The following is a 9,589-nucleotide window of genomic DNA, read 5'->3' as shown; positions in this document are numbered from 1 at the left end:
CTCCATGCATGAGCTTGCCCTGACCCAGAGCTCAGGGTCACACACGCCAACCCCTCGGTGCACCCGTGCCCTCACCCTTCCTGGAGGCAGAGCTGGGAGTGGCCACGTGGGAAATGGGCGCTGGAGAGGACAGCCGGGGGGTGGGGTCCCTCTCCACTCCTGAACGGGTGCCTGTCAACACGATTTTGAGTGCGGAGCCTGCCCTCAGGAGACAGTCCAGGCTGGTCTCTCGGGCCCCATCCACTCCGGGTCACCTGGAGCCATGGCGCTCCCTGTGGAACAGGTGACCACTGCCTTTGTGTGCCCACTGAGACTGGAGGTATCAGGATCCATTAACCATGAAGGCAACAGGTCTCCAGCTTCAGGGAGGGGGCCCTTCCCTGGTCTGCATGGTTCGTGGGCTGGGTCCTCCAGATGGCAGGTGTGCCCAGCTGGTTTTCTGCGAGTGCAGGCGCTGGTGAGGGAGGTGGCCCGAGGCGCTCAGGCGCTGGTGTGTGAAGCGGGTCCTCAGGGCTGTCCTGCAGCTCACCGTGGCCACTGGGGGCCACAGACAGGTCAAAGGAAGTCGGCCCAGGACAACTGGGTGCTCCCACCGCTTCCACGAAGACAGGCAGGAAAGACTGTCCAGGTGCCACAGCCACAGCCACCCCAGCCGAGGGAGCCCCAGTGGAGGCCCAGGACAGTCCCGCAGCCTCCTGCCCTCAGGAGTCCACTGAGCGGAAGGCGCCCGGCAGCCAGGGCCCGAGGGCGAGGCCCGCCAGGAACTGACCAGCTGGCAAGTGGGGTGTGCTCTCTTGCAGGGCAGGAGAACTGGAGATGGGGTGGGGGAGGTGGCCATAATTAGGAGAATTCAGGGAGGCATACACATCTCTTTATTTACAAAATGCGGTGAAGAGAAAATATCTAGATATTTGGGTGTAATTATTCCAAACATAGAAAACACACAATAGAATCAAGTGAAGGGAAAGCTACTATAACAGCTTAGATACTTTTTAAGGAGAACTTATAGTAAATCTGGGAATGGGAAAAAAAAACACAGAGCTAGAATTTGTTCAGCACTCAGTGCAAAAGGCAAAAGCTGATAAAACTGGAGTGGACGGAGGCTCAGAATGTGGGCCCCTCAGCTGCTCTCTCTCCTGCAGTCCCAGCCCCGGCCTCAGCCCTGACCTCTCCTCCGAAGCCCCTGAAGGGAGAAGTGTGGCTAAGATGGAAATTGCTAGGCAGCAGAGCTGTTGGCTTGTTTGCATTTATTGCTTTAGGAACCCAGAGTCTACTCTTGCACCGGGCCTGCCTGCCTGTGAGGCAGAGCTGGGGTTGCTCAGAGCACAAGGCCTACCCCATCCTGCGTCTCCAGCCCGACTTGGAAACACAGGTGGGGCCTGGCCACGGAGTAAACTGGGATCTCAGAACACAAATTAGGACCATTGGGGAACTAGGGGGTGATGGGGGATGCAGTGAGATGAGGCCTCTGTTCTGAAGGGCTCTGTCCTCCCTCTCGGCCCTGGGGGCCCACGGGGGTCTGTGGAGGCCTGGCTGCTAAAGCCAGACCCCACTGACAGGGCTGAGTGTGCGCTCCTGGGACTCATCTTGAAGGCAGTTCTGTCTGGTCCCTACCCTCCCCGCAGCTGTTCCCAACACCAGGGCCTCCAGCAGTTTGTTCTGCCCTGGCTCCTGCTCCCACTCCTGCCAGAACAGATGGAACCATCCAAAACCATCTATGGCCAGTCACTGGGAAAAGTGCCCTTCCTGTCCAGGAATGGGGAGGTGACAGCTGGGGGACTGGTCAGGCCCAGGAGGAGGGCTCCAGTGTGGGTATCCTGGGTGTCCGTAGCTACCTGGTGAAGGCCGCGATGGCAACCACCTGCAGGATGGCCTCCAGGCTGTGAAGGGCCAGGAGCGTGGCACTGAGGGCCCAGTCCGCCCACAACACTAGGGTCTGCCAAAGCAGGAAGTGGGCAGAGAGGAGGGCGGTGCCAGCCGTGAGGGCCAGGCTGGCGGCCAGCGGCCTCTCAGCCTCTGTCAGGTTGCCCCTGGTGCCTGGAGAACAGAGCAAAGGGGGAGTGAAGGTGGTGCGAGGCGCTCCCTGGAGCCCACCGCCCACAGGTGCCTGGAGGGCTGCTGGGACCAGAGCAGCTCCTTGCCCTACGTTCCTCTGGGGCCTGGGGAATTCCAGGGAAACAGCCTCCATGGCCACCCAGAACTCAGGAGAGCCAGAGAGCATGGGCAACACAGGCGTGAGCCCCTTCTGGGGGAGGTGCCCCTGCAACAGCATGGTTTGATCTGTCTCTGGGTCTTCTGGGTCGGCTGTGTGGGCGGGGGTGAATTTGGTTTCTAAAATGATTCAAGTGCATCTGCCATGTTTTCCTAATTCCAAGTGGAACTGAAGGGATTTTTTTTGAAAAATTCCCAAAGTATTTTTCTCTGGTCCAAGGCCAGTTCTGGAAAATTTCATGAGTATGTATTAAAAACAAAACTGCGTATTTAGCAAACAAATGGGTCAGTCACTAGCTGAGCCCAGGTGCCTGGAGACCCTGCAGTGTGCGGCGCGCTTGGGGAGGGTCCCGTTGGCCTAGCAGCCCCCAGCAGGGCCAGGCCACACCCTGTCCCCACCACTTCAGGGCCGGCCCAGGCCCCAGAAGATTGGCCAAGAACCGGGCCTCTGTGCAGCAGCGGCGCTTGCACCCTCCCAGCAGTGCCCGCTCTGGGGGGCAAGCTGTAGAGGTTCTGGGACCATCAGTGAGTGCAGACAAGACACTGATGGCCGGGCACCCCTCAGTGGGATGGGCAGCTGAGAACTCGCCTCCAGCCTCCTAGTGTGTCTGAGGCCTCATAACAAGAGGAAGGGTGGGGGCCACCCTTCCCCGCAGCCTTGGTTCCTCACTGGACATCGGGCATCAGGGGTGTATCTGTATGTGAACAAGAGGGGCCCAAGATTCCAGCCTGGCAGGGGCACAGCGCCCTGGAAGTGCCCATTGCATTCCCCACGGCAGGACAATGTTTCACAAACACGTGTGTTTAGGTGCACGTGTTACGACCACGAGCACGCAGAGGGCTGGAAGTCTGCACCCCGCTGGCCACAGAGGTGAGCTCTGGGGAGGGCGAATTTCCATGTTTTACTTCTGCACCCCTTGAATCTTGTACAAGAACATACCCTTGAACAAACTGTGTGGTTAAAAAAAGGGGAGTGAGGCCAGGCACTTTGGGAGGCCAAGGTGGGCAGATTGCTTGAGCCCAAGAGTTCAAGACCAACCAGGGTAACATAGTGAAACCCTGTCTCCAGCCAGGCGTGGTGGCTCACGCCTGTAATCCCAGCACTTTGGGAGGCCAAGGCGGGCGGATCAGGAGGTCAGGAGATCGAGACCATCCTGGCTAACTAACATGGTGAAATCCCATCTCTACTAAAAATACAAAAATGAGCCAGGCGTGGTGGCGGGCACCTGTAGTCCCAGTTACTCGGGAGGCTGAGACAGGAGACTGGCATGAACCCAGGAGGTGGAGCTTGCAGTGAGCTGAGTTCACGCCACTGCACTCCAGCCTCGGCGACAGAGCGAGACTCTGTCTCAAAAAAAAAAAAAAAAAAAAAAAAAAAAAAGAAACCCTGTCTCGTCTCTACCAAAAAACAAAACAAAACAAAACAAAATTAGCTGGGCATGGTGGCAGGTGCCTGTAATCCCAGCTACTTGGGAGGAGGGGAGGGCTGAGGCAGGAGGATTGCTCAAGCCCAGGAGGTCAAGGCTGCAGTGAGCTGTGACTGCACCACTGCACTCCAGCCTGGGCAAGAGAGTGAGACCTCGTCTCAAAAAAAGTAGGTCACTGGAAGGGGTTGCAGACTTGGGGATCCCTAGAGCTGGAGTGGGGAGGCTGGGGGCTCCCACCCCTCCAGACTCTGCTGCCTTTTGGGACCTGGCAGAACTCTCCAGGGCTCTCTCCTCAGACAGCTAAGGGCAAGGGGAAGGAAAGGGGTGCTGGTGAATATTCCGGAGCTCCGGATGTGGTGGTGGGCTGGGCTTCTGATCTCAGTGCCATTACCCAGTGGCTTCTACAAGACATGCTTCCAAACACAGAGTCTCTCCCAACGATGCCCCCAGTGTTATTTGTCTCTGGGACAAAACTTCTTGATTAATACTTAATGACACTGTAAGGTGAGCCTGCAAAGCAACTGGGTAAGCAGTTTGGATAAAAAATGTCTCTGAGAACCACACTATAAAATAATTACTCTTGAAAGGCTGTGGAAACAGATAGCAACTCTTAGGACAGGTTCTTCACGGTGTTAACAGTCCACTCACCCAGGTATAACCGAACTGCTTCTAGCATCCCCATCAGAAACAGCAGAGCAAGATCGAGGACCAGGTAGCGGTGAGGATAGCTGAACACCTGACCTGAAGAGCACAGGCGCGGACGGAACATAAGTAACCTGGCACAGCAGCAGCAGCCACCTCAGCTTGCCTTTTCCTTTTTCCTTTTTTTTTTTTTTTGAGACAGGGTCTTGCTCTGTCACCCAGGACGGAGTTCAGTGGCGCAATCTTGGCTCACTGGAACCTCCGCCTCCCGGGTTCAAGCAATCCTCCCACCTCAGTCTCCCGAGTAGCTGGGACTATAGGCGCCCACCACCACACCCGGCTACTTTTTGTGTTTTTAGTAGAGATGGGGTTTCCCCACGTTGGCCTGGCTGGTCTCAAACTCCTGACCTCAAGTGATCCGCCCGCCTCAGCCTCCCAAAATGTTGGGATTACAGGCGTGAGCCACTGTGCCCAGCCCTGACTTACTTTTATACGTGATCATCAGGAGCGTGGCGAGGAAATACAGGGCGTAGTACGTTCCGCTGAGATAAAACAGCATTTGAAGGGGAACTGAAGAGAGCTGGTGAGTGGTTAAGGATCCTCAAGCTCAACAGGCTTGGGAGCAGCCTCCCAGGTGGCTGAACAAGAGGGGCTGGTTCTGTCATCTGTTTGGTGGCCACAGACACCAAGGGACCATGGAGTCTTGGCAATGGCTCACTGCCTATCTGAGGCTTCTGTCACTATGCTGGCTGCCAATATGGTCCCATGAGCTGACAAGGCCTTTGTGGGACCCCCCTCCATGCCACAACAATGCGGTCTGTGCACTGCAGCCCCTGCCCTCCTGACTGTGGACAGGACTGGTCAGGGGACAGTCTCCACACACTGGCATCCCCAGTGATGTCACCCTGCCTTTGGCCCCAGTTATGAGTTAGAGAGAAAAAACAACTTTGTCATTTTCTTTTTTTTTTTGAGATAGAGTCTTGCTCTGTTGCCCAGACTGGACACTGTGCAGTGGCACAATCTTGGCTCACTGCAACCTCCGCCTCCTGGGTTCAAGTGATTCTTCTGCCTCAGCCTGAGTAGCTGGGATTACAGGCGTGCAACAGCATGCCCAGCTAATTTTTTGTATTTTTAGTAGGGACAGGGTTTCACCATGTTGGCCAGGCTGGTCTGAAACTCCTGGTGTCAAGTGATCTGTCCACCTCAGCCTCCCAGAGTGTTGGGATTACAGGCATGAGCCACTGCGCCCGGCCACTTTTTTCAGTTTCTTCAGAGGAAATATATTTCTGTTTGGGGGACTTAAGTATCTAGTAGCCATTTCCTGAGCTGTGTACATTTCCTATTTGTTTATGCTAACATGAGTCTATGGGGCCAGGCACAGTGGCTCCCGCCTGATGCCAGAGCTTCAGGAGGCCGAGGCTGCAGTGAGCTGTGATTGCCACACTCCAGCCTGGGTGAGAGGAAGGCTCTGTCCTTAAAAAAACATAAACAAACAAAAATAAAATAAAATGAATCTAGGGACAAAGTGAGGGATTTCCATCTTCCTGCCACTAGTGGCCGAGACAGAGGCAGGTGGCCATCGCCTTGGGAGCCAGCAGTGTGGCGTGCTTAGCCACTTTGTGCAGGGCTGAGCAGGTAGGGGATGGAGCCAGCAGAACTGATCCGAGGAAGTTACATCAACTCTCTAAATCTGTCAAGGAACACCCCCCTCTCCAAAGTGGAATTACTAGACAGAACTTAGGGAAAACGTGGGGTGAGGCTGAGTGCTCTCTGTGCAGCAGCAATTCGGGCCTCTGGGTGCTGTCCTGGAGGGGCACGCAGCAGGATACCACTGTGGAGGATCCTCTCCCTGAAAGAGAAAGGGGCCGTGAGCAAGGCCTGACAGCCACCAGGATGCTTTCCTGGGTCTCGCTCCACACTGATAGGAACCACCCCTGCTTTATTTTCCTTTGATCTCGTATTTGTAGAAAGCAGCAAACATATACCGTGGGCCTGCCACTAGATATCTCCCGTGCCTCTCTAACCATCCTTCAATGAGGCTAGGAGTCTCTGCCTTTCAGAACCTGAGGCTGGAGACAGCGAGTACCGGGGGCACCGGGGTGGGAAGTGAACCTGGGCCAGACCCAGCTGGCCCTCAGGGAAAGCAGCACCCTGGAGCCTACCCCAACAGCTGCTCTCCTCATTGTCTGTGGCTCACTGTCTGTGGCTTCTCCGTATTTGCCACACATATATGACTAGATGAAAACCTTTTCTGACTTAGGTTGTAACAAATCTTTTTTCATGATTGATGAGACATTTGCTTTCCTCTGAAATTTTATCCCCAAATATCCCTCCAAAAATAAGGATTTTCCAAACCAGCAATGCAGCTGTCCAGTCTTTTTATCATGCAACCTCTTGGGCCTTCTCCCACCCCCACCTGAGAGATGACAGAAAGCCTGAGGAGTGAGTGGAGTCTCTTTCCTCCTTTTTGATTCTGAGGTTTTGCATCTGAAGACTCCTCTGACTCACCCTGGATCCACGGTGACCTGGAGCGGACTAATTGTCTGAAAAGGGCTCAGGCTAGTTGCACGTGTGATATGTGCACGTCCCTCCATGTGTAGATACCTCAATACACATCTAGAATTGGGCGGAAACCTCTCATAAAAGGAGGCTCAAGCTGCACTGCTGGGCGGCAGGCAGGACAGCAACCTGAACACAGCCTCTGTTCTATTTCCCCTTCAGCGCCAGGGAGGGCAGGACAGAAACCTGGCGTTGGTGAGATTTTGTGGCTGATCCCACAGCTTCTTGGGCAGATCTGGGGCCTTCTGTGCCAGAGTTTGTGGAATCTCACACAGGCAAGAGTCTTAAGCCAGTAAATACAGGACATCGGCATCAGAGACTCAGAACTGCGCTCCTGGAAGAGGCACCACAGGATGGAAGCAGGAAGCCAAGTGTACGGCAGACCACGCCGCATCGCGTTACCGGCAGGCCACTCTTTAAACCCGATCTGTTCTTTTCCAGGCCTTAGCTAAACCAGGCCACCTAAATACCTGTCATTATCTGTGATGATTTCGCATTAATTGGGGTTTTTGCCCCTTCTGTTCCTTTTCTTAAAGGTTGGCTTCTTAAACACTTCCAATGTGTCTGCTAGTTGCTCACTGTTATAGATTGAAGTTATGGGGCTTGGGGGAAAAACTGTATAAAAGCCTTAAGTGATGTAACATTTTAATAATTAATATGAAGGGCGGCTATAACCAGATACGCTGTTCTAACAATTCCAGACCTGCAGGAGCTCATTCTGACTGAACGTAGCCTTGGCTTTCAGGACAACATTTTTTGCCAGTGACTTACTATAATCACAATGTGGCTACGAATAGCTGTGTCAGGCAGAAGTTAAACATGGAAGTAAAAGAGAACAAATGTTTTCCCTGAAGTAATTTACAAGGTGTGTTAAGAAATCTTGTTTTGGTATACACTTAGTTTTTTTAGAGACAGGGTTTTGCTCTGTTGCCCAGGCTGGAGTGCAGTGGCCTGATCACAGCTCACTGCAGTCTCAACCTCCTGGGCTCCAGTGATCCGCCAGCCTCAGCATCCCACGTAGCTGGGACCACAGGCTCCCTGAGGTAATTTTTTTTTTTTTTTTTTTTTGAGACAGAATTTCGCTCTTGTTGCCCAGGCTGCAGTGCAATGGTGCGATCTTGGCCAACTGCAACCTCCGCGCCACCCCCCCTCACCACCGGGTTCGAGCAATTCTCCTGCCTCAGACTCTCAAGTAGCTGGGATTACAGGCATGCACCATCACGCCAGGCTAATTTTGTATTTTTAGCAGAGACGGGGTTTCTCCATGTTGGTAAGGCTGGTCTTGAACCCTCGACCTCAGGTGATCCGCCTGCTTTGGCCTCCCAAAGTGCTGGGATTACAGGCGTGAGCCACTGCGCCTGGCATTCCCCGGGGTAATTTTTAATTTTTTTTTTGTAGAAGGGGGTCTCGCTCTGTCGCCCAGGCTGGAGTGCAGTGGCCTGATCACGGCTTCACTGCAGCCTCTTGGGCTCAAGTGATCCACCAGCGTCAGCCTCCCACGTAGCTCCCCGGGCTAATTTTTAATTTTTGTAGAGGGGGGTCTCCTCTGTCGCCCAGGCTGGAGTGCAGTGGCGCCATCACGGCTCACTGCAACCTCGACCTCCTGGGCTCAAGTGATCCGCCAGCCTCAGCTTCCAGAATAGCTTGGCCCACAGGGGTGCGCCACCATGCCTGGCTGATGTTTACAATTTTTTTTTTATAGAGGGGGTCTTGCTATGTTGCCCAGGCTGGTCTCAAATGATCCTGCAGCCTCGGCTTCCCAAAGTGTCAGGCTTACAGGCCTGAGCCACTGCGCCCAACCTAAACTTAATTTTTAACCAAATGAAAATACACAAAACAAACCTGGTTACTAGAGGCTGTCCTGCCTATGGAGTGGCCATTCTTTATTCCTTCAAAACAAAGCACCTAATTACTAGAGAACACGCACGAAGGTTTGGCACTTCAGCGCCCGCGTATGAGAGTTCTGGCTGTACCCACAGACAGCAGAAGGCGGCTCCTCTGCAGGATGGCCGATTTACTGCTTTGGTCTGTCCCTTCCTCCTCTCGGAGGCGAGTCTCTCAGGCAGGACGGCTGAGGCACCCGTGCCCGCGATTTTCTTTGGCGAGACTTCCAAGGCTACCGAAACCCTGCGCCCATCCCGCCCACGTGTCTTCACAAAAACCACGCGCGGGACAAGAGCTGCCGGGGACTGGGGCCCCCAGAGCCGCTCCGCACCCACCCTGCCCGGGGCCAGGCGCCCGCGCGCGGGGGAGCTCTTCGGGGTGCAGGACGCCCGCCACCCAGGCCAGGCCAGGCCGCGCTTCTCGATGGGGTGACGGAGCTGTCTCGCTCACGTAGAGACGGTGGCACGGCCCCGTGAGCGCACCGAAAGCGGAAACCGGATTGTCACCACAGGGAAACGCCGCGCCCGCCGCTGCAAGCCCGGAAGCCCCCACCCCGCCCGAGCTCACCTCGCCGCGGGGCCGCCATCTTACCAGCCCCGCCCGCCGGTCCGTCGCGATCCCGGCAGCCTCTCGGCCCGCGCGCTCGCGACCCTTCGGCCATTTTCGCGTCTCCTGACGAAGGGGCCCGACCGCGCCGCGTTTCGGGAGCGGACGTCCGAGCCACGGCCGAGGCCCGATTAGTCCGTCCGGCACCGCTCGGGCACTTTCGGAAGGGAAGAGGTGGAGAACCGACGTTCGGGAGCATTCGGCCTCGGGGACATTCGGCTCGTCTCGGCTCGGCGTCGGGCTGACTCGGCTTCCGGCGG

The 9,589-nt window shown here is 55.4% G+C and overlaps 1 protein-coding gene across 6 annotated transcripts; it reads right to left on the bottom strand.

Annotated features, from left to right (window-relative positions):
- Positions 1-332: 332 nt before the first annotated feature.
- Positions 333-9,528, bottom strand: TMEM80 (transmembrane protein 80). 6 transcript variants are annotated; one of them, XM_063608008.1, is made up of 6 exons: positions 9,291-9,528; positions 6,110-6,129; positions 4,767-4,860; positions 4,287-4,379; positions 1,836-2,037; positions 333-537 (listed from the first exon to the last, which is right to left on the bottom strand). In XM_063608008.1, exons 1-6 carry the CDS (start codon positions 9,526-9,528, stop codon positions 333-335), a joined length of 852 nt encoding a protein of 283 aa, XP_063464078.1. The 6 variants fall into 6 exon arrangements, with proteins under 6 accessions (XP_063464078.1, XP_008965497.1, XP_034787738.1 ...); XM_008967249.6 differs by lacking the exon at positions 333-537 and adding an exon at positions 856-1,183; XM_034931847.4 differs by lacking the exon at positions 333-537 and adding an exon at positions 856-1,183 and having other exon boundaries at positions 9,315-9,528.
- Positions 9,529-9,589: the final 61 nt, after the last annotated feature.

Source organism: Pan paniscus, chromosome 9 (genome assembly GCF_029289425.2).
Source record: "Pan paniscus chromosome 9, NHGRI_mPanPan1-v2.0_pri, whole genome shotgun sequence".
NCBI classification, from domain to species: Eukaryota; Metazoa; Chordata; class Mammalia; order Primates; family Hominidae; genus Pan; species Pan paniscus.
The sequence above is the reverse complement of the archived record's forward strand: the minus strand, read 5'-3'. Positions and strand labels throughout refer to the sequence as shown.